General features: G+C 68.0%; 2 protein-coding genes across 20 annotated transcripts in view; both read left to right on the top strand.

Moving 5' to 3' along the window:
* The window catches only part of VAV2 (vav guanine nucleotide exchange factor 2), a 122,147-nt gene extending 108,605 nt beyond the window's left edge, over positions 1–13,542 (top strand). For 3 of the 4 annotated variants that reach the window (XM_089322350.1, XM_089322355.1, XM_089322359.1), the window contains 9 exons: positions 145–272; positions 712–786; positions 1,532–1,584; positions 3,086–3,202; positions 5,209–5,296; positions 6,217–6,340; positions 6,981–7,067; positions 7,750–7,904; positions 12,055–13,542. In XM_089322350.1, coding sequence (XP_089178476.1) covers positions 145–272; positions 712–786; positions 1,532–1,584; positions 3,086–3,202; positions 5,209–5,296; positions 6,217–6,340; positions 6,981–7,067; positions 7,750–7,904; positions 12,055–12,102 — 875 coding nt within the window. In that variant the 3' untranslated portion in view covers positions 12,103–13,542. The remainder of the gene's footprint in view (positions 1–144; positions 273–711; positions 787–1,531; positions 1,585–3,085; positions 3,203–5,208; positions 5,297–6,216; positions 6,341–6,980; positions 7,068–7,749; positions 7,905–12,054) is intronic. The other variant, XM_089322368.1, reaches the window with a different exon arrangement.
* Positions 13,543–23,825: 10,283 nt separating this feature from the next.
* The window catches only part of SARDH (sarcosine dehydrogenase), a 45,796-nt gene continuing 44,136 nt past the window's right edge, over positions 23,826–25,485 (top strand). For 2 of the 16 annotated variants that reach the window (XM_070066663.2, XM_070066644.2), the window contains exons 1-2: positions 23,834–23,951; positions 24,497–24,545. The gene's annotated coding sequence lies outside the window, so the exon portion shown is untranslated. Of the gene's footprint in view, positions 23,952–24,043; positions 24,170–24,232; positions 24,294–24,322; positions 24,365–24,493; positions 24,546–25,485 lie in introns of those variants that run through there. The other 14 variants (XM_070066666.2, XM_070066647.2, XM_089322325.1 and 11 more) reach the window with 11 other exon arrangements.

Here is a 25,485-nt window from a genome sequence, read left to right as displayed (position 1 = left end):
CTGGGGGCCGCGGCCGGCGACTCGGGGAGGCCTGGAGTGGGGCCGTGGGGGCGTGGGCCCCTGGGGGCCGCGGCCAGCGACTCGGCTCGGTCCAGGCCAGGCCAGAGCCCCCGAGCGAGCCGCCCCTCCTGCTGCTGCCCGCAGGTCCCAAGATGGTGGCCCTACAGAATTACCACGGCGTGCCGGCCCCTCCCGGGAAGGCCCCGCTCACCTTCCAGACCGGGGACGTCATCGAGCTGCTGCGAGGGGACCCCGAGGCTCCGTGGTGGGAGGTGCGTCCTGCAGCCCTGCCCCCATCCCACCCCGACTCCCTCCTTGCCCAGGCGGCCCCGTGGGCGCTGCTGCTGGCCTGGGTGTGGTCGCCACGGTCCCAGGGGAGTTAGGGAGTAACTCTCCCGGCTGTGCGCTCCTGGCATTGGAGACTCGGGCAGTGGGCGGGGGGTGCGGGAGGCCGGGCCCTGCTCTCGGTGCCCCCCAGCCCCACTCCAGGCGTCCGCTTCCCGGTGGCTCTGCACAGCTGCCCTGCAGGGGTGAAGTAGGAGGCAGAGTCGGGGCCAGCCCAGCCCCTCCCAGCTGGGTCCCGGTCCCTGTGCTGATACAGGTGGGTGGGGCCGGGAGGTGGGGCTCCGTGGGCCTCTGTGTTCTCTCCTGTGGAATGGGCGAGCCCTCGCCCGCCCGCCGTCGCCCACCCACCGTGTCCTCCCCTCCCAGGGCCGGCTGCTGCAGACCAGGAAGTCGGGGTATTTTCCCAGCTCGTCCGTGAAGCCCTGCCCCGTGGATGGGAGGGTGAGTCCTTCCCCACGGAGGCTTCCGGAACACCGTGGCCAGGTTGTCCATGCTGGGTGACCCCGGAGTGGAGGGGGCGGGGGCGGGGGCGATGTTGTGTGCGTGCAGGGCTGGGTCGCGGCAGGCGTGCGCCTGGGTGCAGGGGCGGGTCCCCAGCTCCCCGTGGGGGGCCTGGCCAGCGTCTCTGCAGGGGGAGGAAGTTGCGAGGGCTTAGGGCGCCTTGCACAGGTCCTGGGGCTGGCAGGGTGGGGGCAGGGGGTAGAGTGTCGCTCACCCCGCTTCCTGGGCCCCGGCTTCCTGGGTGCGTGGGGTGAGCAGGGGCACAGGTGTTGTCTGAGGACCCCCAGGCTGTGGGTGGGGCAGGGGCCGGGCTCCCAGGAGTGGCTGAGCCTCTGGACGGCGCCCCCGCCCAGGTCCCTTCCGGGGCTCCAGAGGCCTCCGGCTGTGGGTGAGACGTGGCCACAGAGTCCCGCACCCCCGTGCTCCTCCTCCCGTGGGGTTACGTGCAGCTCCTGGTGGTTCCTCATTCATTCCCTCGACGAATCAGTCGTTCATTCCATCAAACCTGAGTGGAAGGCACCCGATCGTGCCCTTGGGGTCCTCATGGGGCGAGGGGGGGGGCCCGGGGCTGAGCCCACGGGTGGTCCTGGCCCTGTGCAGCTGGTGGCACTCACAGCGAGCCCTGTGGCCCCCGCGCTGTGGCCGGTGCCTGCAAGGACATAACACAGGTGTGTCTGTTCCCCAGCCGCCCGTCAGCCGGCCGCCGTCCCGGGAGATGGACTACACGGCCTACCCCTGGTGAGTGGCTCCTGGCCCGCGGTGGGTGTGGGCGTCCAGGGCCCCTGTGTGGGGGGCTGTGCCCCCCGCCCCCAAGTCTAGGAGCGTCCCCAGGGTGGCTGAGCCCAGGGACTCCCAGGTCCCGCCTCCCGCCTCGGTTCAGATGAGGGGGGAGCTGAGGCCATTTTTCAGTGCGGTCGTAATGGATTGTGGGAAAGCAGGGAACGTGAGCCGGGCGCCCGTGGTGGGTGCGGCCACCTGACAGCTGCCCAGCGTGCAGGGGACGCGGGGGGGGGGGGTGGGTCTGGCGGCCCAGACATGCGTCAGCCTGGGCCCCTTTGACTGGCACCTCTGTTGACAGTGACAGGCAGCCCCGCGCAGCCACATGGATAGCGGACGGCAGCCCGATGAGGACTCTGGCCTCGTCCCCAGGCTGGGCTGTCTGCACGGCCTGGCCACGGCTGCCCGGTGCCTCGATGTGCCCGGTGCATCTGTCCTGTGCACGTCCACCCTGCCCTGGCCTCCGGTAGCCCGGGACCCGCCTGCGGTTTCCCCTCAGAGACCAACAGACAGAAATTGGGTTTCCAGTGTCGGTTCTGCCGTGGTTGCACGGTGTGTGTGTTTTTGAAGGTGTGCTTATTTTGAAAGACGGACAGAGAGGTCTTCCGTCCCTGGGTCACTCCCTGAGTGGCTGCAACAGCCCGGGCAGGGCCGGCTGAAGCCAGGGGCTTGGAATTCCATCCGGGTCTCCCAGCCGGGTACGGGGGCCCGAGCACTGGGGGCATCCTCCACTGCCCCCCAGGAGCATTAGCAGGGAGCAGGATCGGCAGGGGATGCCGGCACTGCGGGCGGTGGCTTCACCTGCTACGCCACAGCGCCGGCCGCAGGGTGCCGTGTCAGGAACGTGCCAGCTCCTGCCGAGGAAGTGCCGGGGCGGCAGGAGTGCCGGGGGGAGCCTGCCACGGCTCAGGGTGTGGACGCCTGAGGTGGAAGGTGGAGGGGTTCCCCCCGCAGCCCTCCACGGCCCCTGCAGCAGGGAGCGGGGGCACCGCTGACCGTCCGTGTGCTCCGGTCTCTCTGCTCCGGGTGTGGACAGCGCTTGCTGGGGAAGTGTGACCGTGTGAAAGTGCTCACTGAGCACCAGGTCTGGAGCACGGGGAGCAGCCCAGTGCACCTGCCGGGCGGCCCCCAGAGAGCTCCGCTCGTGCCCCCCCCCGTGCCCCTCGCGCACGGCCCAGTGGGGAGCAGCCCAGTGCACCTGCCGGGCGGCCCCCAGAGAGCTCCGCTCGTGCCCCGCCCCGTGCCCCTCGCGCACGGCCCAGTGGGGAGCAGCCCAGTGCACCTGCCGGGCGGCCCCCAGAGAGCTCCGCTCGTGCCCCCCCACACTGTGCCCCTCGTCCACGGCCCAGTGGGGAGCAGCCCAGTGCACCTGCTGGGCGGCCCCCAGAGAGCTCCGCTCGTGCCCCCCCACACTGTGCCCCTCGCGCACGGCCCATCCCCCTTCCCTGCCCCCTCGCTGCAGGTTTGCGGGCAACATGGAGAGGCAGCAGACCGACAACCTGCTCAAGTCCCACGCCAGCGGCACGTACCTCGTCAGGGAGCGGCCCGCCGAGGCTGAGCGCTTTGCCATCAGCATCAAGTACGTGGCGGCCCCGGGGGTGCAGGAGGCCCCCCCCATCCTGGGCCTGCTGGCGGGGCGGGGCGGGGAGGGGGTGTCACCTCTAGCCCAAGCCTTTTGGAGGGAGCCCTGGAGTTAGCCCAGGCGACGCACCTGTGAGCCCCGGGGGCTGGGCTGGACCAGGTCAGGGGCAGGTAGAGACCCCACCAAGGACTTCCCAGCAGCCCCACGGATGGGACGCGAGGGCAAAGGGCCCAACCTGGCGGCTGGGGGCCCTCAGAGGACTTAGGGGGCTGCTGCTGTCTGTGGCTCCAGCCAGCGGCCCTCTGTCCCCACATCCTCCCGCTGCCTGCACCCCCCACCCTGCTGGAGCTGCCCCCACCCCCCACAGAGGGCCACAGACTGTTCAGAGCCAGGCCCTGGTTGGCTGCGGGCAGGAGACTCTGGCCAGTGACCGGAGCGTGGGGCCTGCCCCCGCCTCCCCAGGGCGTCCGTGTGCAGGGAAGCCTCCTGCGTGCCGGCCAGGGTGGACCTGGGACCTGGGACCTGGGGCGCGGGGACTGCAGGGACGGAAGCCAGCACAGGAAGCGAGCGGGCTCCCGGCGGGACACAGGGTGCGGTGGCAGGTGTCCCTGTGCGGCCAAGCCGGGTTCTGGGCACCACGGAAGCCGGGACCCTCGGGCAGGTGCTCACAGGCCCCGGGTCCTGAACACACAGCCGCCCGTCTCTCCCTCCCAGCTCTGCTCCTCTCCTTCTCTGGACCCCCACTTCCTCCACGTCTGCCCCCAGGGGTTCTGGGTCCCCTGAGCCCCCAGTGACTGGGCAGGGGCGCAAAAGGTCCTGCCCCCACCCACACCCAGGGCCAGGTCCCCCCTTCCAATTGGCTGCTGAGGGAGGAGACCCCAGGCCTCCAGGAGGCCCCAGGAACAAATGCACTGGCTCAAAGTGCGTGGAGCGGCGGCCGTGCCGGCCGTGACCCAGGGCTGGACATGGCTCAGCCTGGTGGGCAGCACCTGCCCTGCACAGGCGGCCAGAGCACCCTAAGGGTGTGGCAATCAGGGTGGGTCCCCCACAGTGAGGCCCGCGTGTGCCCTGGGAGGAGAGGCCAGCGGGCTGCCCGAGGCCAGGCTGGGGTGCAGAACACTGCCCGCCTGGTGGGCGTGGCCAGGGCCCCCAGTGGAGGCCCCTCAGCCCTGCCCAGGGGGAGCTCGGGGGCGCTCACACCCCGGCCACCACCCCGACATCAGCAGGAAGGACACGGCCAGCTGGGCGGTGCTTCACCTCTCAGCTCTGTCGGGTCAGAGCGGCCACGCAGTGCCCGTGAGTGGGGGCTGTGGCGAGCCGTGGGGACTGCGGTCCACCGTCTCCCTGCCCGGCCTGGTGCTGGCTGCCAGGCCACTGGGTGCGGGGGGAGCCGTGAGGACCGCGGGCGGCCGGCTTCCTGGGCACGGGGGAAGGCCAGCACCGAGGCCTGGGTGAACGTGAACTTGGATCCTCTGAGCAGCCGCCGGGCTGGAGCTAGAGGTGCCGCGGTGGCCGTGGCGCGAGGAGGGTGCTCCTGGGACCGAGAAGCAAACCCGCCAGGGCTGGGTGCGGGAGCCGCACTGCACAGGGAGGGGGCTCGGGATGGGCCCCCGGGGCTCCGACGGCCGGCACAGGGCTTGTTCTGTCACTGTGACCGAAGCCTGGGACTAGGCCACTGCACAGAGAGGGTCCCCTGGCCACTGTATCACGCGTGGCAGAGAGGCAGAGGGGGCGGGCCGTGTGCAGGAGCCCCATGGCAGGGGTGGCCTCGCTGGGAGCTAACCCAGGCCCGGGAGACCCTCCCCGCACACCTTGTCCGTCCGTGCCTGGGGGTGGAGCCCAGGACCTCACGGCTTCCCCCTGTCCCAGAATCACCCCACTGGGGCCACGTGCAAGCCACGGCCGGGCGGGGGCGGGGGCTGGATTGGAGTGTGGGGACAGGAGGGGTGTGGCCGGGAGCGGGGTCCCCGGGCTGGGCTGAGCCTGGCCCCGTGCGTGCCCAGGTTCAATGACGAGGTGAAACACATCAAGGTGGTGGAGAAAGACAACTGGATCCACATCACGGAAGCCAAGAAGTTCGAGAGCCTCCTGGTGCGTGAGCCGGGCCCTGCTCCCCGCCCCGCCCCGCCCCGCCGCAGCGCCCACGCGGCCTCCCCGGCCCCAGCCCCGGGCCAGCAGCCCCTGCCCGGTGTAGACGCCCCGGAAATGAGTCTCTAAGGCCCCTGGGAACAGCTGGGGCTGTGGCTCAGCCAAGACTTGGGACTCCCGATGCCCGAGGCTGCACAGGGCTTGGCCCAGCCACTGGCCCCCAATGCCGACCTCCCAGTGGCACGGCACACTCTCGAGCTGGCGACCGAGCACCCCTGCCCCCGGCTCACGCCCCTCCCCGGCTCGCCAACACCGAGCTCTGTCCTCACCCGGCCGGCACGCGGTAGAGGCGTGGTTCCCTGTGGCTGGTTTCCAGCGGTGGCTGGGATGCCGTTTCTCAATGGCACACGCTGCGTGCGCTGAGGACATGGGAGCAGAGCGTCCGAGCCCCGAGCTCCCCACCGCCACCACGGTGCCGTCGTCCCAGCCGCGACCCCACCAAACCGAAGCCAGCGTGCACGTGTGGGCGTGTGGCTCCGTGCCGTGTGTCCACGCCTCTGAAAAGCAGGGCCGGGCTGGGCCTGGTGTGCCAGGGAGCCCCCCGGGCTATGACACCTGGGGTCCCGGTGCAGCCAGGCGCTTCTTGCAGGGGGCGTGGGGGCCCTGGGGTGTTCCTCTGCAGAGGCCGCCCGTCTGCCCCGGGGTCAGTCTTGGCCTCCCCCCATGTCATTCCCTTTCGAAGCATCTGTCCGGGCAGTCCGTGGGGCCGAGGCCTTCAAGAAGCCCACCACCCCTGTGGGCGGGATGTAGGGAGGGGCAGAGGGGCTGTCTCCCAGGCTTGACCCCGCGAAGGTCGGGGAGGGAGGCCAGGTGGCCGGCGGGCTGCCTGGAGGCGGCGGTGGACAGAGCGCTGCCCCCTGCAGGAGCTGGTGGAGTACTACCAGTGCCACTCGCTCAAGGAGAGCTTCAAGCAGCTGGACACCACACTCAAGCACCCCTACAAGTGCTGGGAGCGCGCCGCCCCCCGGGCCTGCAGCCGGGCCCCAGGTAACGCCGGGCCGGACCCCACGCCCGCGCTCCCCTGGCGACTCTCCCCTGGCCCACGTCGCAGGCCTTCCCTGCCCGCCTGCTCTCAGGGACACAGGCCAGGAACCCCCGCCCCTCCCCGGGGAGTGAGGCGCCCCCACCCCCACCCCGCGCCAGGGCCGTCTCGCGCTGCCCCTGCACCCTGCGGGCCGCGGGGCTGGCTTGCTACCTGCTCTGCGTTGCTGCTCTGTCGTGGGCCCCCGCCCAGAGGCCAGCGTGGGTGGTCCTCACGGGACCCCTGCACTTGCCGTGGCCACCAGTGGGAGAGCACAGGGCCTGTTTGCAGAGGGGACCCCAAGCTCAGGGCCGCCGCGTGGCTTCCAGCCCAGGCCTCTGTCCCCTGTGCACGGGGACCGCGGGGCTGTGGGCCACACGGGGCGGGCGGGGCAGGAGAGGAACCGGGGCCTTGAGTGAGCACCTGCTGGTGTCCGGGCGGGAGGAGGTGGCCCGGCTGCTCTGGGGCACCCAGCTGCCTTGGCGGGGCTCTGGGGGCCTGCTCTGTCCTGCTGCTGGCTCGGCCCCCACCAGGCTCAGTCCCCGCAGCCCCCAGCCGCCTGGACGCCCCCGCTGCCGCCTCACGCACGCTCTCGCCTCTTTGCAGCCTCCTGCGCCTCCTACAACTTCTCTTTCCTCAGCCCGCAGGGCCTCGGCCTTGCTGCTCAGGGCCCCTCCGCTCCCTTCTGGTCAGGTACCTCCGCTGCTCTGCGTGGGGCCCCGGGCCCTGGCGCCGCCGCCGCCGCCGCCCCGGTGTGGGCTGGGGGAGGGAGGGCCGGGAGGTCCCCCGGGGACCTGTCACGCTCTGGCCGTGGCTGCCTTGACGCACACGTCCTCCTCGCTGCTGTCCCGCGTGGCCACTCGAGGACTCAGTGGAGAACAGGCCGGCGGCCGACCCGCAGCAAGCAGAGGGGAGCAGACCCCGGGCCAGCTCGGCGGCCACGAGGAGAAGCCTTGTGGGGCTTGGGTGTGGGATGACGGCCGGCTCTGCCCCCGCCCTGTGCCCGGCTGCTGCCCCCGCGGCACCGCACGGCCGTCTCTGCCCCCGCCACCTGGCTGGTTGCTGCCTGCACTTCCCCAGCCCGCATCCTCCTCGCCTCTCCCTGGGGACTTCCAGTGACAGGCGGAGCTGGGTGGGCTGGGTCTCCCGTGGGCTGTGGGACCTCAGCAGCTGGCGTCGTGGCACCTGCTCTCGTCCCTGTGAACGCACCCATGGCCTGCGACGGTGCCCAGGGGCTAGAGCCAGCTCGTCTCTTCTCTCTGGGCACATAGGTCCAGGCATCCGGGGTGGGGGGCTAGCACAGCACAGGTGCCCTCCCAGCCCTGGCAGGCCCCGCCCCCTGCAGCCGGCTGACCGTGCCCGTCTCCCCCAACAGTGTTCACGCCGCGGGTCATCGGCACGGCGGTGGCCAGGTACAACTTCGCCGCCCGGGACATGCGGGAGCTCTCGCTGCGGGAGGGAGACGTGGTGAAGATCTACAGCCGCATCGGCGGGGACCAGGGCTGGTGGAAGGGCGAGACCAACGGACGGGTGAGCGGCCCAGCCCTGGCCTGCCGGCCCCTACCTGCAGACCCCGGCCACCTGCCCTGTGCCGGGCACCCTGCGACCCGGTCTCCCTCATCCTCATGGCACCCAGAGGTCCAGGGCTCACGGGAAACCGAGGCTGCGGCCGCTCACTGTGAGCCCCGGGAGTTGGCCACGTGGGTCAGATGTGGACCCGGGCCCCCAGACTGCCTGTGCTGGCCCTGCCGCTGCAGGGAGATGGGTGCCGTGGCCGCCACCCCGGTCACACCCAGGTGCCCGAGCCCCGAGGGCAGGAAGGCCGCAGGACTGACAGCAGGGCCTGGTGTCCTTGCCGGCTCCTCCTGTCACTGTCCATGCCCAGGACTGGCCCAGCGAGGTGGGAAGGGCCTGCCATGTCCCCGCCCTCTGAGTGAGCAAGGAGGTTCCTGTCAAGTTCTCACCCTCTGAGGTGGGAGGGGCCTGTCAAGTCCCTGCCCTCTGCATGAGGTGGGAGGGGCCTGCCATGTCCCCACCCTCTGAGTGAGCTAGGAGGGGCCTGTCAAGTCCCCACCCTCTGAGGTGGGAGGGGCCTGTCAAGTCCCCGCCCTCTGCACGAGGTGGGAAGGGCCTGAAATGTCCCTGCCCTCTGAGTGAGCTAGGAGGGGCCTGTCATGTCCCTGCCCTCTGAGGTGGGAGGAGCCTGTCATGTCCCTGCCCTCTGAGGTGGGAGGGGCCTGTCAAGTCCCCACCCTGTGAGGTGGGAGGGGCCTGTCAAGTCCCCACCCTCTGAGGTGGGAGGGGCCTGTCAAGTCCCCGCCCTCTGCATGAGGTGGGAAGGGCCTGAAATGTCCCCGCCCTCTGAGTGAGCTAGGAGGGTCCTGTCAAATCCCCGCCCTCTGGAGTGGGAGGGGCCTGTCATTTCCCCACCCTATGAAGTGGGAGGGGCCTGTCATGTCCCTGCCCTCTGAGGTGGGAGGGGCCTGTCATGTCCCTGCCCTCTGAAGTGGGAGGGGCCTGTCAAGTCCCCACCCTCTGGGGTGGGAGGGGCCTGTCGTGGTCCTGCCCTCTGAAGTGGGAGGGGCCTGTCACGATCCTGCTCACCCTAAGATTCTGGAAAACCTCACAGCCCCTTGAGCCCCTTGAGCCCCTTGAGCCCAGCCCCCCATCTGGACCCCCGGGTGGTGCCCCAGCTCTGTCAGCACCCACCTGATGGCACCAGCTCTCTGTGTGCACCAGTGGAAAGCCCGTGGGCAGGTGCACCGGGCGGTGGAGGGGGAGGGTGGAGGGGGAGGGTGGAGGGGGAGGGTCCGTTGGCCTCCAGTGCCGACCAGGAAGTTGCCCAGGGGCAGGTGCCGGTTGGCCTCCATAGCCTGGGCCTGCCCCTTGGAGGGCCTCGGCTCTGACCCATTTCCTGCCCATCCGCCTCCAGGGGTGAGGGCTCTGAGTCCCAGGCAGGGACCACACGGTGGCCGCGTGTCACCGTGTCACTGGCGCGCCAAGCACCTGAGGCTGTGATTAGTGAGCCCAGCCCAGATGCGGCGTCTGCACCACTGCTTTGAGCCTCGCGGCGAACTCCTGTCCGCCTGGTGCTGTCGGCTCAGGAAATCGTCTCTTCTGGTCTGGAGTCCTCCTGCAGGTGTCAGATGGTGCTGGCTTTCTCTGAGTTACGGCTTTGTGGGCGGACTTTCCCCCTGTGCTGTTTTTCTGTCTCCTGTTTGGAGTGAGACTCTTACGGGTCTTGAGGTTTCCTGAAGCCGTTGTCTTTGAATCGGTGCGTGTGGCTCATTTACGTTTAGTGTAATTCCCAGGCCGTTCGGGGCTGAGTCGCTCATCTAACTGCTGCTCCCTCGCTCGCCTTCCGTGCCTGCTCTTCGGTTAATCAGCATCCTTTTTCTCTGCACACCCTTCCTTGGCTGGTTTCTGCATCTGAGACGGTGCAGGGTGCGCGCCGACTTCCTGGCGCCTGCCCTAAGTGAGCAGTTATCCTAATTCCCAGACAGGGTGAGGACCCCGGGGCGGGGTCCCACGCTTCTCCCGGCTGCTCTGCAGGCGCCGTCCTGGCTCTGGGCTCTGCCGTGTTCACCCCGGAGGCCTGGAGTCTGCTCACTCGGGTCACGTGTCCTGGCTTCGCCCAAGGCCACACTCGTGCAGCCCGGCCCCCACTCTAGAATGTTCTCTGGTGTGAGTCGGCAGTGAGTACGTTCGTAGGTGTTGTTGGATCTAAAAGCGTCTTTATATTTAATGTTGGTGTTGTAAAATGTATCTTTTTAAAAACCATTTATGTGTTTGAAAGAATTACAGAGAGAGAGAGAGAGAAGGGAGACAGACAGATCTTCCATTGCTGGTTCACTCTCCAAATGGCTGCAACAGCCGGGGCTGAGCAGGGGCCCAAGCACTTGGGCCCTCTTCCACTGCTTTCCCAGGCCTTAGCAGGGAGCTGGATTGGAAGTGGGGCAGCCAGGACTTGAACCGGCACCCATAAGGGATGCCGGTGCTTCAGGCAGAGGCCTGACCCACTGCGCCACAGCACCAGTCCTGCTATTTGTAATTTTTAATTCTGATATAATTTCAAATTCAGCCACACCCAAGACCTCCCTTATACACAAATGCGTGTCCTGTTTCCAAATGTTTTGGTGCTTCCCCCCCCTAATTTGGGGTGAACCCTGGCAGAAATCCTATTCCCTTATCCCCAAGTCTTCCCTGGGGTCCGGGACATTTCCATGGGGTCTAGCACGATTCTTCTATCTGCTGTCCCTTCTAAATGTCACTGCTGGTCCCAGAGGGACTTCTGGGTGTTTGTGGGGCTGTGTCCCGGGCTGTGTCCCAGGCTGTGTCCTGGGGCTGTGTCCTGGGCTGGGCTGTGTCCCGGGCTGTGACCTGGGCTGTGTCCTGGGGCTGTGTTCGGGGCTGTGTCCCAGATGTGTCCCGGGCTGTGTCCCGGGCTGTGTCCCGGGCTGGGCTGTGTCCTGGGCTGGGCTGTGTCCCGGGCTGTGTCCCGGGCTGTGTCCTGGGGCTGTGTCCTGGGCTGGGCTGTGTCCCGGGCTGTGTCCCGGGCTGTGTCCTGGGGCTGTGTCCTGGGCTGGGCTGTGTCCCGGGCTGTGTCCTGGGCTGGGCTGTGTCCTGGGCTGTGTCCTGGGCTGTGTCCCGGGCTGGGCTGTGTCCTGGGCTGTGTCCTGGGGCTGTGTCCCGGGCTGTGTCCTGGGCTGTGTGCTGTCCGGAGTCAGGAATCACTCACTCGTCCTGGCTGTCTGTGACCTGGACTTTCTCCGCCTTTGTCTCGCAGGGTTGGGCAGTGTGGGGGAGTGAAGGCCAGGGGCGTTCCTGCCCTCGGTCTGGGCTTTGGCTGCTGCTCGGCGGCAGGAATGCGGCCGTGAGCAGGCCGGGCGTGCCTGGCGATGGTGCAGTTGGTTGAGGTGGTATTTGCCAGGGCTCCTCCCCGATGAACAGCACCCAGAGAATCGCGCCTGCGGGGAACTGGCGTCCCTGCCGGGGCAGTGGACGTGGCGGCACTGGTGAGCCTTTGCGGGGCGCCCAGGTCATCCCGAGACGGCGTCAGGTGCACCGGAGGACGCACACAGGCTGCCGCGGCCGCTGTGACACTGCACACGGGGACTTAGCGTCCTCGGCTCTCGGCGTCTGCCCAGGGCCTGGGAGCCGGTCCCCCGAGCCACGGCTGTGCTCGGAGAGCAGAGAAACTCTGTCCAGGGCTCCTCTCTCACGGTGGGAGGACGACCTGCCCTGCCCTCGCGTCACCCACGCTGCCTCACGTGTGTCCTGTGCCGTCGGCCCGTCTTCCAGCCTGCTAGCCACCCACCCCGCCCCGCCCCGCCGTCTCCCGCTGCTGTCTTTCCCTGGGACTCTTCATTTCGATCGCTGTGTCCTCACTTCTAGCAGCTCTGACCCCGGCCTGCGGGTGGAGGGGTCTCCCTTTCCTGTTAGACGTCCACGTCAGACTCGCCCACGCCCTTCAGCGGCCGTGGGTTGGCTTCTGCGTCTCCTTCGTCGTTCTGTTTTGTTCTCGTCTTTGTCACGTGCCCGTGGCCTCTGCAGGGCTTAGCTCTTCTCTGGCCACGGCTGCTGGGTTTCCCCAGGCTGTGGCTCCTCCCTGGGCCCCTGCGCGTGGCCGGCCTGGCCCCGTCCCCTGTTTGCCGCCACGGTGCCCTGCTGTCTGTTTCAGGTCGGATGGTTCCCCTCGACGTACGTGGAAGAGGAGGGTGTCCAGTGATGGTGGAGCGTGGACAGCCCCATGGACCGTCCTGGGAGAGGTGCCGACTCCGTGCCTCGTGGAGGAGATGCCCGCCGGCCTTCCAGTCCCGACCACCCACAGGGACGGGGGAGGTGTGGAGAGCCCTGCCCGGGAGCCGTCTGGGCGTCCGTCCGCCCGGGGAGGCGCTGCCTGTACATAGAGACGTGGGCCGGCCCGGCGCAGCCGCGAGCCTGGCTGGGCTGTGGTTCCCGCCACTGACGCTTTCCCAGGGAACGGCAGAGGGGACCCTGTGCTCTCAGCCCCCACGCCCATTTTCCTGCTGCTCTCAGGGGGCCCTCGCGCCCTGGGGGGCCCACGGGACCAGAGCCAGGCCGTCTGCTGTGGCCTCCGCTCAGCCCAGCTGTGCTGGGTAGAGGACGAGGGAGCCTGCAGGGGGACCCTCCGGTCACTCTGGCTTCCAGAACTTCCCCTCCTGGCCAGGCAGGCAGGCCGCTGCCGCCCCCCCCCCCCCGCCCCAGTCACTGGTGCTCCGGGCCCCTTCCCGGCATCCCAGGGTGTGGCTGCCCCACCCACCGCCCGGGATGCAGCTCTCGGGAATCCGGGAACAGGCGGATGCGGGGGAACAGGGTTCTGCCCTGGACAGGCCCCGCTGCCCGCGTTCTGCCCAGCAGGTGCCCCACGCGGTGGCCCCAGGGCCCACCAGCCTCTGCACCTGCGTGCTGGGGCTTCCTTCCGGCTGGGCCTGGGGCCGGCTCAGAAGTGCTCTTGGGGGTGGCTTGCCCCGCCTGTTCTCTCCAGCCTTTGGCCTCCAGCGGCCTCAGCAGACCCCGGTTCCCCTCCCCTGGAGTCGCCGGGGCCCGGCGGTGCTGTCCGGCTCTGAGCTCCTTGCCTGAACGTCTGGGGAGCCCTGGGCCCCCGCCGGCTCCGCCTTCTCCCTGTGTCAGCTGCACAGCAGGACTGGGCGAGGTCTGGGTGCCACTGCCCACCTGGGAGCTCCTCCCAAGGCTGCCTGGCAGCCCCCGGCTCGGCGCACAGGCCGGGCATCCCGGGGCGGGGGGCGGGGCCAGAGGCGACCTCGGCAGGGCGGGGGTGGGGGTGGGAGCACACTGGAAGCCTCCGTGCAGGGCGCACCTTGCACTTTGTGGGGCCTTGCTCCGCTGCCCGCCGCGAGCCGGGAGCTGGGGGAAGGCCAGGCGACCCCGCCTCGGCCCGCGTTCGCCGCCGTCTCCGCAGTTCGTGTTCGGTTGCTGGGTTCTTGTTTCGTTGTCTTTTCTTTGGCTTGTTTGTTTTTTAAGGGGGAAACCCAGTTTGTGATGGTTTCATCCAGGCCTCCTGTTCCGATCTGTGAATAATGAGGAGAGATTTTATAATCGCAGGAAGAGGATGTATATTTTAGTTCGTCGCGAGACAAGCCGTCTTGATCATGAAAGACACTGACAAAAAATAATTTAGAAAGCCTGGTTTTGCCCATTTTCCTGCTTTGTGTGTGTGTGTGGGGGGTCGGTTTCGCTCTGCGCTGGGGGTCCCCAGCGGGGGAGGGCTGCCCTCCGGTGGGGCTCACACCAGCTTGGGAACCAGGGGTCGGGGGTCCCTCAGCCGGCGACAGCCCCAGTGGGCTCTGGCAGACGCGTTGTCCATTGCCCATAAACCGGAGGTGTCTCCTGCGGGGGGGCTGGGCCTTGGATGCTGGGGGCGTGGGGCGGCTCCTCCCTCCTGGGGGCCTGAGCCCCTCTCAGGGTCTGCAGGAGACAGGGGAGAGGTGGGCGTGCCCGGGTGGGACAGCCCCCCCCCCCCGTCCTCCCGCCCCCAGGCAGCACCTGCACTTCCTCTGCTCTGTTCAAAAAGTTCGTAGAAAATGGAGTTGAGAGAAACACTTGACGCGGGTGCAGACTCCGTGCCTGGTTTTTCCCATGAATTTCGAAGCCCCCTCGTGTACCCTGCAGGTAAAAGCGCAGCCCCCCCGGGCTGGGGTGGGGCGGGCGGCAGAGCTCTGGGATCCAGTGCTGGCTGCTTCGACCCCGCCTCCCTGGCCGCAGGCAGCAGGTGCAGGCCTGAGTCCCAGGACTGAGTTCCTGGTCAGGGCTCTGGCCGGCCCCGGCTGTTGCACTGTTTAAGGAGTGACCCAGCTGCCTGCACTTCTCTCTTGTCGCTAGAAGACAGAGTGTGGTCACGGAGTGGCAGCCAGCGGCCGTGCTGCACCCCTCTCACGGGCTCTGGGAGCAGCAGGAGTGACCCAGCCCGTGGGCAGCGGCCGCTTTTGCCGCATGCAGCGGGGGAGTGCGAATGCCTGGGGGCAGAGCTGAGTCAGGGAGCGTGACCCGGCCCTGGCTGCAGCCTGTCGGGGCAGCCCCTCCTGCCCCCCACTGGGGGCCCATCTGGGGGTGCCGGGAAGGGAGCAGACGCTGACCAGCCCCTAGCTCTCCCCTTGACTGCCCCAGGCAGCAGCCACGCCAGCCTGGGTCACATGAAGAAAGCCAGCGGTGGGGGGGAGGGGGACTCAGGGGCCCTGGGAGAAGGAGCAGCAGGCAGGGGACAGGAGAGGGCAGGACCGGACAGGAGAGGCTTCCCAGGGCCTCCAGCGCCTGCACAGGGTGGGGGGTGGGGGTGGCGGCTCCGGCTCCTGCCCCAGCTTGTCCCCGGCCAGGTCCTGGGCAGCCCCATCACTTCCTGCTGGGAAGTGGGTCAGAGCCACGCCGTCCTGGTCAGCAAGGGCCGGGGACCGAGGCATCGGATCCCCGTGATGCTGACGGCCGTGGGCTCCGCTCCGGCCTCTGAGGCCGCCGTGCCGGGAGTGTGCAGAGCGCTCCCCGGATGCAGATGGGCGCTGCGCCTTCTCCGTAGGCAGAAACCGGCATGGCTGTGCCAGCGGCCACCCAAAGCCCCCGGCCTATCCTGGCTCCTTTGTCTCCGGCAGTCCCTGGGTCCTCACCCCAGACCCTGGCCTGGGCGTGTCCCCATTCTGCCTGCTGGGGTGGCCCAGGTGACCATGTGCCAGGAGGAGCTTCTGGCTGGGGCTCCGCCCCCAGGCTGTCCCCCAGGCTTTCTGGAAGCCAGGCTGGGCGTGTCCACCATCGGGGGCCCGCCCACTCTCCCCAGCCAGCCCGTCCTGCTGCGCTGAGCCAAACTCGTCTGCAGCCCCTGGACAGCTGGCTGTGGGGTATAGCTGCCTGCAGGACTGGGCGGTCAGGGATCGGGGACGCATGGGGCTTGGCAACACGGTGGTGCCCATCGGTTCAGGTCCCCGTGTCCCAGGAGAAGGCGCAAAGCCGCCGCCTGTCGCCTGCTGTCACTGCCCGGAGCGGACAGCTGCCGTTTGTCCTCGGAAGCGTTGGCTGTGGTCACCACTTGGGTGGGGAGGCTGAGGCTGGACTGCTGAAGACTCGGGTCACTGCCGCCTCGTCCAGGCGGCCGGAGGGTCCAGGGGCAAACCTCGGAGCCCCGGCTCAAGCCAGAGCTCTGGAGGAGGCCGCCTGCGGTGGCGAGGACACCCCCCAGTGGCTGCCACTCGCCTGGCCGGCACCAGGAGGCCCCCTGCAGCCTGGTGGCACAGGCTCAGGGTCTGCCGCTCTGTCTCAGGGCCACGCCCCCTCCACAAGCTGGGACAGCCGATCCCGTGTCAGCGTGCCCGTGCCTGTCCTGGCTCACCTGCTTCTGGCCCAGCTGCCCACTAGTGCATTCTGGGAAGTGGCAGGTGATGGCTCCTGCTCCCGCGTGGGAGACCCGGATGGGGCTCCTGGCTCCTGGCTTCAGCCTGGCCCAACCCTGGCTGTTGCAGCCATTTGGGGCGTGTGGGAAAGGGCTGTGCGGGGGCTTGGGCAAAAGACCGGGGGTCCTTGGGGACTGACACTGTGGCACAGCGGGTTAACGCCCTGGCCTGAAGCGCCAGCATCCCATATGGGCACTGGTTCGAGTCCTGGCTGCTCCACTTCTGATCCAACTCTCTGCTGTGGCCTGGGAAAGCAGTAGAAGATGGCCCAAGTCCTTGGGCCCCTGCACCTGTGTGGGAGACACGGAGGAAGCTCCTGGCTCCTGGCTTCAGATCAGAGCAGCTCCGGCCATTGCGGCCAATTGGGGAGTGAACCAGCAGATGGAAGACCTCTCTCTCTCCCTCTCTCTCTCTCTCTACCTCTCCTCTCTCTGTGTAACTCTGACTTTCAAATAAATAAAGAAATCTTAAAAAAAAAAAATAAGACCAGGGGTCCTGGAGGGAGGGTCTCATCAGGGAGGAAGTGACCAAGCCAGCAAGGTGTGGACAGTGCGCACACGCTGAGCCTGTGGCCTGGAGCGTGGAGGACGGGACCGCCAGTGGTGGGGGCTGCCAGCCGGGGAGGGGCGCCAGCCAGGGAGGGGGGTTGCCAGCCAGAGAGGGGGGCCACCAGCCAGGTAGGGGCTTCTGGAAACTGCAGGGAGCAGGACGGGTTCCCCAGGGCTGGACCGCCCAGGAGACCCTTCCCAAGACCTCTGCAGCCTTCCCCGCACCACGGCGGCCAAAGTGCCTGTGTGACCAGCCCGAGACCAAGCAAGGGCAAAGGCTGGGCTCAGAGCACTGAGCGCGGGGCGGGGCGGGGCGGGGCAGATGTCCCTCCCTGAGCCCAGTGACCAGGCCCTGCCAGGCTTCTCTCTGCATTGCCCGGGGCCAGGTGCTGAGGCCAGGGGTGGCACCTGAGGGTCTTGCAGTCCCTGAGCCCCCTCCCCACCGCCCAGGCCCTGGTTCCGTCCTGCCCCCCCACCCTGCCCGGCTGTGACTCACCACCACGTCACATTGGGAGGGTCTCGGTGCAGAGGGAGGCGCCCAGCCCAGGGGGTGGGGTTCCCAGGGCTGAAGCCGGCCGTGGGCGGCCCCCGTCCGCGCCCCCACCCGTGATGCACTCCGGCATACCCCCCGTGGAGCATCCCCCAAGCTCGCATGCACCTGTGAACACACCGTTGCTGCAGTCCAGGGTCTTGATTGCTCACCTGGGAGCCCACGGGGAGACGGACGAGGTCTAGGCCAGTTCCAGCGCATGAGCCTGGGGGCCAGGCACGGCCCCTCTGCAGCCCCGGCCCCCAGTACGGACCCTGGAAGGCCGAGTGGGAGGCGAGTGTGGGTGGAGCCAGGGAACACAGCAGACCTGGGGGCTCGGCCCAGCTTGGCTCCGCCCGCACCCTCGGCCCCTGAGGGGGTCCCCGTCACAGCAGACCCCGGAGCTCGGCCCAGGGCGATCTCGGGGCTGGGACCCGGGTTCCCACTCTGCCGGCAGCAGAGCCACAGCCGCAGGCTCTGCGGGGCCCCAGTGCCCAGATGCTAGCAGATGTGGGGGCACCGGGTGTGCCGGAGCCTTGCAGGCTGTCAGAGGGAGGAGGCAGCGGGCCAACCCGCATTGAAACCTGGCCCTGAGTGCCTACAGAACAGCTGGGAGGGGCTGGTGCTGTGGTGTAGCAGGCAAAGCCACCACCTGCAGTGCTGGCATCCCATAGGGGCGCCGGTTTGAGTCCCGGCTGCCCCACTTCCGATCCAGCTCCCTGCTGTGGCCTGGGAAAGCAGTGGAGGATGGCCCAAGTGCTTGGGCCCCTGCACCTGCGTGGGAGACCCCGAGGGAGCTCCTGGCCCAGCTCTGGCTGTTGCAGCCATTTGGGGAGTGGACCAGCAGGTGCAAGACCTCTCTCCCTACGAAGCGCTCGACTTCTGCCTCCAGGGGTTTGAAGGTGGACCTTGGTTCTCCCAGCGGAGCACACAGGGAGGAAGCGGCTCCGAGCCACACCCACTCGCCCTGCGGGAGTTTCTGCAGGCTCCACATTCCGGGCGTAGGTCTGGCCCTGCTGTTTACGGTCAGCAGAGCTGCGCTCCTTCCTGGAGTTCGGAGCTCGGGGCAAATCCGAGCCCTTGCATTTTCCGGCTTTTAGGAGCTGCCTGCATCCCTGGGGTCGTGGCCTGGGCGCCACCTCCAGGCCTGCCAGCAGGGGAGGGGGCTCTGGTGCCTCTGTGGGAGGATCGCTGTCTCCCTCTGCTGGCAACAGCCGGGAACCCCACCCCCGAGCCGGCCCCAGCTCGGAGGGCAGGCTGGTTCGCCCCGCTGGGAGAGCTTGGCCGGGTGGGCAGTAAGGAGACAACCTGGGGCACACCCACGGCGCCAAGTCTAACAAGTCTAAGGGGCAGGGTCCCAGCGCCTCCCCAACAATGCTAGGGGCAAATCCCGCTCCCACCCCGCACAGGGTCCCCACTGCCACCACCAGGGGGCAGCAGAGGCACTGCCCGGCTCGTGTCCAGGCCGGTGGGGAGAACAAGCAAACTTGCCGAGGGCGAGTGACGGTGGAGTCGCGTCACTGGGATTTGACGCCCCAACCCCGCCTCCTGTGCGCCTGGCCTTGCTTAGGGGCAGGTCCCTGCAGCAGGTGCAATCCAGGGTGGCAGGCGAGTGGCCGGGGCACCCATGCACCTCGGCGGCCAGCAAGCCGCGGTTGCCGGGCAGGGGCTGCGACAGGGCCTCCCCAGGGCCTCCGGGAGGAGCTGACCCTGCCGCCACCCTGAGCTTGGGCTCGCGGGACATCGTGGCCGCGGGGGCGGCTCTGCACCTGGAGCTCACAGCTGGATGCCTCAGCAGGAGGCGGGGCTGTCGCCGCTCCCTGAAGTAGGAAAGACCAACGTCCCGGAGGCTCCGCCCACACCCTCGGCCCCGAGTGGGGGCAGTGGCCACGCGGGAACCTCGGGCGCCCAGGAGAGCCCGGCGTGCTGGTGCTGATCGGCGGGGAGCGCCTGCAGGGGCCGTGGGGCTGCCCGCGCCTCCCCCCACCTCCACGCTGCGCGAGCAGCAGGGGCCGGCCCTGGCCCAGGAGGAGGGGCCGGGGTCCAGCAGCTTCCGGGAGTTGCCTGGGAACCGGCTGCCCAGAGCCGGGGGCTTGGAGTGCGGGGAAGTGCTGGCCCCTTCTGCCGACACCCGGTTCTTGGTTGGAACTTGGAGGCGGCGGGGGGTGGGGTGGGGGTGGGGGTGGGGGTCTGCGGTGCAGCCCGGCAGACACAGCTGCAGGAAGAATCGGGGGGCTGGGGTGTGGCTCTAGACGACCCGGCTCCCCGCTGTGGCCTGGGAAGGTGGAGGACGGCCCAGGCCCTTGGGCCCCCGCACCCGCGTGGGGGACCCGGAAGAAGCTCCGGGCTCCCGGCTCCCGCTCCAGCTGCTGCAGCCATCTGGGGAGTGAACCAGCGGATGGAAGACCTCTCCTCTCTCTCTGAAACTCTGACTCTCAAAGAAATAAATATAATCTAAAAATCAAGCAATAAATAAATAAAAATAAAAAGAAGAAACAAGTTAAGAAAAAAATTAAAAAAAAAATTCTCAGCCCAAGAAAGAGATGGCTCTGCTAAGTGATAGTATGCTAATTGACTTGATTGTGGTAGTCGTTGTGTGTACACGGATCAGACACGTGTACATGGATCAAACACGTGTACATGGATCAGACACGTATACACGGATCAGACACATATACATGGATCAGACACATGTACATGGATCAGACACGTGCACACGGATCAGGCATGTGCACATGGATCAGACACGTGTACATGGATCAGACATGTGTACATGGATCAAACATGTGTACATGGATCAGACACATATACATGGATCAGACACATGTACATGGATCAGACACGTGCACACGGATCAGACACATATACATGGATCAGACACCTGCACATGGATCAGGCATGTGTACATGGATCAGACACGTGTGCCTGGATCGGACACGTGTACACTGATCAGAAAGCTACGCCGTGCACAGGCAGCACCGTGTGTTCATGCGTGTGATGTGTTTCTGTCAGCGGGAGGGCAGTCAGTGGCTGCCGTGGCACTGCGTGTGGGCGAGCCCGTGTCCTGCGTGGTCCACGCCTCTCCGGTGGGGACGGCTTCCTGCTGGGCGTGGGCTGCACCTCAGTGTCTGGAGTCTACTCCGTCACGGACTCGCTTCTCTCCTCACCATCGATTCACCCGCAAATCGCAGCGAAGACACGGGGCCTCCCCACGGCTGCAGGCTACACAGCCACCAAGTGGGACTGCACGGGACTGTCACGGGATTGTCACGGGACTGTCACGGGACTGTCACGGGGGTCAGAGCTGCCTGACTTCAGGCGCGAGGCCGCCCCGGCCGCCCCGGCCGCCCCGGCACAGGGACCCCGGCACAGTCTCCTCCCTGACTTTGGCCGGGACGAAGTTGTTCCTCCGGCCAAAGCTCTGCTTTTCCAGGCAGCGTTTTCCGTGGCCCCTTTAAAAGGCGATTTTCCCCGGGCAGGAATCGCAGGCGACACCGCCTGGGGCGCCCGTCCGTGCCAGGGCTCCTGGTTCGAGTCCCGGCTCCACCTCCTGACCAGCTCCCTGCAGATGCACGCCCTGGCTCAGGTGCCTGGGCCCCTGCCACCCGCATGGGAGACCCGGACGGAGCTCTGGGCTCCCACCCTGGCTGCTCTGAGCGTCTGGGGAGTGAACCGATACATAGATCTCTCTCTCTCCCTCTCTCCCTTTCAAATAAAATGAAAATAAATAATTTTAAGAAAAAGATTTAGTTATTTATTTAAAGAGTTACAGAGAGACAGGGATACAGAGAGAGAGAGAGACAGACAGAGAGAGAGAGAGGGAGAGAGAGATCTTCCATCCACTGGTTACTTCCCAGATGGCTGAAACGGTCAGAGCTGGGTCAGGCCAAAGTCAGGAGCCTGGAGCTTCATCCAGGTCTCCCACATGGCTCTGCCCTCTCCCCACTCCCCATTTTTAGTTGTTTTGCACCAAAAGTCAGCTTCTCTTTTAATTTTACTTTTTACTGAATTTTTGAAGCTCCCCTGTGGGTGAGGAGCAAGGCCGGCTCCCTGGGAAGACCAGGCCCACAAACCAGCCCAGGGCAGCGCCGACTGCTCGCACAGCTGCTGGCCTTGGGCTGAGCGCGCCCGCTGTTGGGGGAGGAGCTGCCCCCAGGAATGGCCGGCGCCTGGAGAGAGAGCCCCAGGACCGAGCAGGCCTGGGTGTAGTACCCAGGAGTGACCACCAGGGGCAGTGTTTCCTGCCGACCCTCCCTCTTCCAGGGCTGACCCACCACCTGCCAGAGGTGACCGGCGACCCTCACCTGAGCCCCCCGAGGGCACCAAATCCTATGCCCCAAAGACAGCACTGCCCAACCCCTGCCCTCCGTGTGCCACTAGGCCACGGCTGCCTGGCTTCCCAGCCCGAGGCACTTGTCCCCCGGGAGTGTGGTGCGGTGGGCAGCACCTGTGTGTCCTGGTCAGCTGCACGCCGGCCCAGCTCCCAGAGGCCAGTAGGGGGTGTAAACGGGCGGGGTGGGGACCGCGACCCACCAGATGCGGCCCCGCTTTTCCAGGGAAGCTGGGAAGTCCCGTGGCTACAGACCGTCCGTGCCTGGCTGGGGCAGGCTTCAGCCGGTCAGCGCCGACAGTGCCGGCGTCCACCTGCCCTCTGTGCGTTGGCATCAGGCCAGGAGACGCCCACTGCTGCTCAGGAGGCGCCAGTGCTGACCCAGCGGGCAGCTGGGGACGTGTGCGTCCCATCTCCACCCAGCCAGGGAGCCACTGACGGCAGTGGGCTGACTTTAAGGTTCTTGTCCGGAGGGCTGGCGCTATGGCGTGTGGGGTCAATCACCATGTGGGTCATGGCTCGAGTCCCGGCTGCTCCACCTCCCACCCAGCTCTCTGCTGTGGCCTGGGAAAGCAGTGGAAGATGGCCCAAGTGCTTGGGCCCCTGCACCCGCCTGGGAGACCCAGAGGAAGCTCCGGCCCCTGACTTCAGCCTGACCCAGCTCCGGCCGTTGCAGCCATTTGGGGAATGAACCAGCAGATGGAAGATCTCTCTCTCTGTCTCTGTCTCTCCCTCTGTGCAACTGTGCTTTGCAAATAAATAAAATAATTATTTTTAAAAGATTGACTTCTTATTGGGAAATAAAATCTTGGCAGTATAAATTCAGCACTGGAGAATTTTCTGGAACTTCCCTGGCCTGCGAGTTGCTGGGGTCTGTGTCCTACCTCAGTTTTCTCATCTCTGCAATGGGCAGCAAGCGGTGTCCCTGGCTCACCTGAGTGGACGCGTTATGTACAGAGCACGGTGCCTGCCCCCGGGTGCTCCCGCCCACTGCTCCCAGGACACCGGGGTCACTGGCCGGGTCACTGCAGTGCTGGGACTTGGTGTCCCCAGCACCTCTCTCTGCACGGCTGCCCAGGCAGAGACCTGGGGACCCCTCCATCCACCCCGGACGCCTGGCCAGTGGGTGGGTGTGGATGGCTGGCCAGGCCTGCAGTAGGAGCCGGTCTGGCTAGCGGGGGCAGTGCCAGGCAGCTCTGGTGTGTCCCGGCCGTGAGCGCACACAGGCAGGTCCATCACAGATCCTACTCGGCCGTGGGGGCCGGGGACTGGGGAGGGCTGGGGGCCTGCGGGTGGCCCCTCCCCCCAGAGCCTGGGGTGCCCCGTGACCGCCGTCCGCACCACGGCTTTCTTTCGAAGGTGAGCACAGTGACACCCGAGGAATCTGCCAAGCCCCCATGAAGCCCCCACCCCGCAGAGGGAGGCACTGATCCTTGCTAAGGGGGCGGCGCCGAGACCGGCCTGAGGCCCTGCAGGTCGGCAGCTGCACTCCGTCCCGGCCTCCGTGGCCAGAGCCTGGCCGCCTCCTGGGCTGTGCCCCCAGCACCCGGGGGAGACCGCGCCCCACCTCTCGCAGGCCTGCGCAGGCGCAAAGCCCGGCACGCCGAGCCGCAGCCAGGCTGGCCCTGCAGCACCGCCGCGTCCAGAGTCCGCGCCTGTGCGGAGCGCGTGGCCGCAGCTGCTGCCTGTCCTGTGGTTCCGGCCCAGGAGAGGTTCGGGCTGCCCGGCCGCTGCCCGGGGTTACCGTGACCCCTGCGGCCCTCATCCATGCAGCCCAGGGCTCAGGGGAGGAGGGGCCACGCCCCTTCCTGGGCCTTGTAACCCACTCCTCCTCCTGCGCCAGCGGGTGCAGCCCAGTCTCGGGAGGCTGGACCAGGCTGCGTGCACCCCGGCTCTGCCCCTTCAGACCCTGGAGGGCCGCAGTGGGCGGGGCCGGGGCCGGCCCAGCTCCGGGTGCGTGGCTGTCTCCCGGCTCCCCGGCCGGCGGGCAGGAGGGCGGGTCAGGGTTAGAGCCCGTGCTGACTCTGCAGATGGCCGCCGGCACCGTGCTCACTCCCTCCAGTCTCCTCCGGGCGTCGACTTCTTCCTGCGCTGGGCAAAGTGCCCTGGCGGGAGCCAGCAAACCACACACCTGGTCTGACTGCTCCCCGCACGCTGGGTGGCCCGAGGGGGGCCGGGTTCCCGCTGTGGACCTTGGTGCCCCAGCAGTCCCTCCGGGAAAGGAACCCCTGCCCCTGGGGGTCGGGCAGGCGGGGAGGGCCCCGGGCGCTCCCCTGGCTCGGAGGGCGGACAGCAGCCCAGCCCAGGGGCTGACAACAGGGGCGACTGCCAGCAGGCCCTCACCGGGGGCCAAGTGCCATGGAGGGCTCTGGCCCAAGGCTACTGCCTCTTGGGCAGCTTCCGCCCACAGGGCCTGTGCTAAGCTTGTGGGGAGCCCCGGGCAGGTGTGGGCATGCGGGGTGCACGGGTTCACCCCGGTGGGGCTGAGTTCACGGCCTGGCTCTGCCACCCTGGGAGCTGCCCACTTGGCAGCTGGCCGGCTGGCCCCGAGCCTGTGGTGGTGGGCGGTGCCTCCCCGCCCTCAATCTGGGCGGAGACTAGGGCAGGGGCCTGGGCGGGGGCAGGGGCGGGATGGGGGTGGGGCAGGGGCCGTCTGGTTCTGGCGAGCGGCTGCTGCAGACCAACAGTGTTTGTGACTGCACCGTCCATCTATCGGTCTGTCCGTCCGTCGGAGGGCTGCTGTGGCCGCTGGAGGTACGCCCCCCACCTCCCGGAGGGGCAGGCCCGGGGCCTCCCTGGTGGGCGGGGTTGAGGCCGGGCTGGCTCTGCTTGGGGCCTCCACTCTGCCCGGGGCTGCAGGAGCCATCTGGCTGGGTGGGCTGCCCTCCACCGAGTGCCTTCCTCGCGCGCCCCCCACATCTTCCTGCAGCCTGCAGAGGGGGCGCCCCTGCCCCCTGCCCCCTGCCCTGGAGGTGAGGTGGTTGCTCAAGGCCTGTCCTTGACCCAGCCCTGCCCCCTGCCCCCTGCCCTCTGCCCCTGCCCCCGGCCCCTGGGAGGCTGACTCAGAGCAGGCGGAGCTGCCGGCCAGGCCAGCAGGTATATGTTGAGGCAGCTGCTTCTGGGGGGGGGGTGGAACCAGCTGCCCCGTGGGCCCGGGTGGCAAAGGGGTGTGTGGCAGCTTCCGAGGCCCGCGTCACGGCCAGCGGGAGGCCGGGCCCTGGGCAGCTCCGCGTGGTGGGGCGGGGGCAGGTCTGGGAGGACCTCCCTTGGTGACGTCGGGGCCCACTATCCTCCAGCAGGACCCCATCTCTGCGGCTCCGGGGAGACTGAGGCCCTCAAGGACCCGAGGTACGCCCCTGGGGTGACGGGGGCTCCTGCTACCCCTCCTGCCCCTTCCTCAGTGCCCCCCGCCTCCCTGGCCAGCCTGAGAGCTGGGGTGCCCCCCATAGCCTCGGCGCCTAGGACAGAGGTCTGTGCCCAGCAAGGGGTCGGCCGTGTCCACAGGTGCGGGTGGGGGGGTTAGTCGTGGGTCCCATCTCCCCCGCCCCCCAACACCAGCCCCGGGTGGCCGGGAGCCCTGTGACCCTGGCCGGCTCGAGGGACCTGTCCGTGTCTTGCTCCCCCGCCCCGAGTGTAACCTGGAGACAAGGTTCAGGCCTGCCCCATGCAGCTGCGGGGGCTTAGCACACAGCGCTCACCGGGGCCGGGCGGGGCACCTGGACTGTCGCTAACCCGAGCAGGCATCGGCATCCGCACAGCTGCTGCGGCCCTGAGCGACCCCAGGATCAGCTGCTGACCCCACCATGCCTGAGAGGCGCCCTTCCCTCTCGTGGGGGTGGGGGGCGGAGGGCGCAGGCGGAGGTGGCTCCCTGTCCGAGCCCCGCCCCTGCCACAGGGCTCCTCTGCCTTGGGTCCCAGGAGAGGGGTGGAGGGGGCAGCTCCCTGGGGGGCAGCCAGAGCCAGGCTTGAGGGTCGGGGGCCTGACCCAGGGCTGCCGCCCCCACCCTGGGGCTGTCACCCAGTGCTCACCCCCTCACCCCCTGGCTCTCCTGTGTTCGCCCGTGAGTCCCGCCCGGGGCACAGCTCCTGTGCTGTGGCCGCTGCCCCCTGTCCATCACCACCCGGCAACGCCAGGGCTCTCCCCCGCACTGACCCCGCGTCACAGCTGCCTGGCCCCCACCCCGCCCAGGGCTGCTGGGGATGCCCTGCCCTCGACAGCCTCCTCCACAGACTCCCTGCGAGACCCCTGGTCCTCTGTCCTCCCCGCTCTGCCCCCCCCCCACATCCT

Source organism: Oryctolagus cuniculus, chromosome 1 (genome assembly GCF_051225735.1).
Source record: "Oryctolagus cuniculus isolate XC-2025 breed Fujian yellow rabbit chromosome 1, ASM5122573v1, whole genome shotgun sequence".
Classification (NCBI taxonomy): domain Eukaryota; kingdom Metazoa; phylum Chordata; class Mammalia; order Lagomorpha; family Leporidae; genus Oryctolagus; species Oryctolagus cuniculus.
The sequence above is the reverse complement of the archived record's forward strand: the minus strand, read 5'-3'. Positions and strand labels throughout refer to the sequence as shown.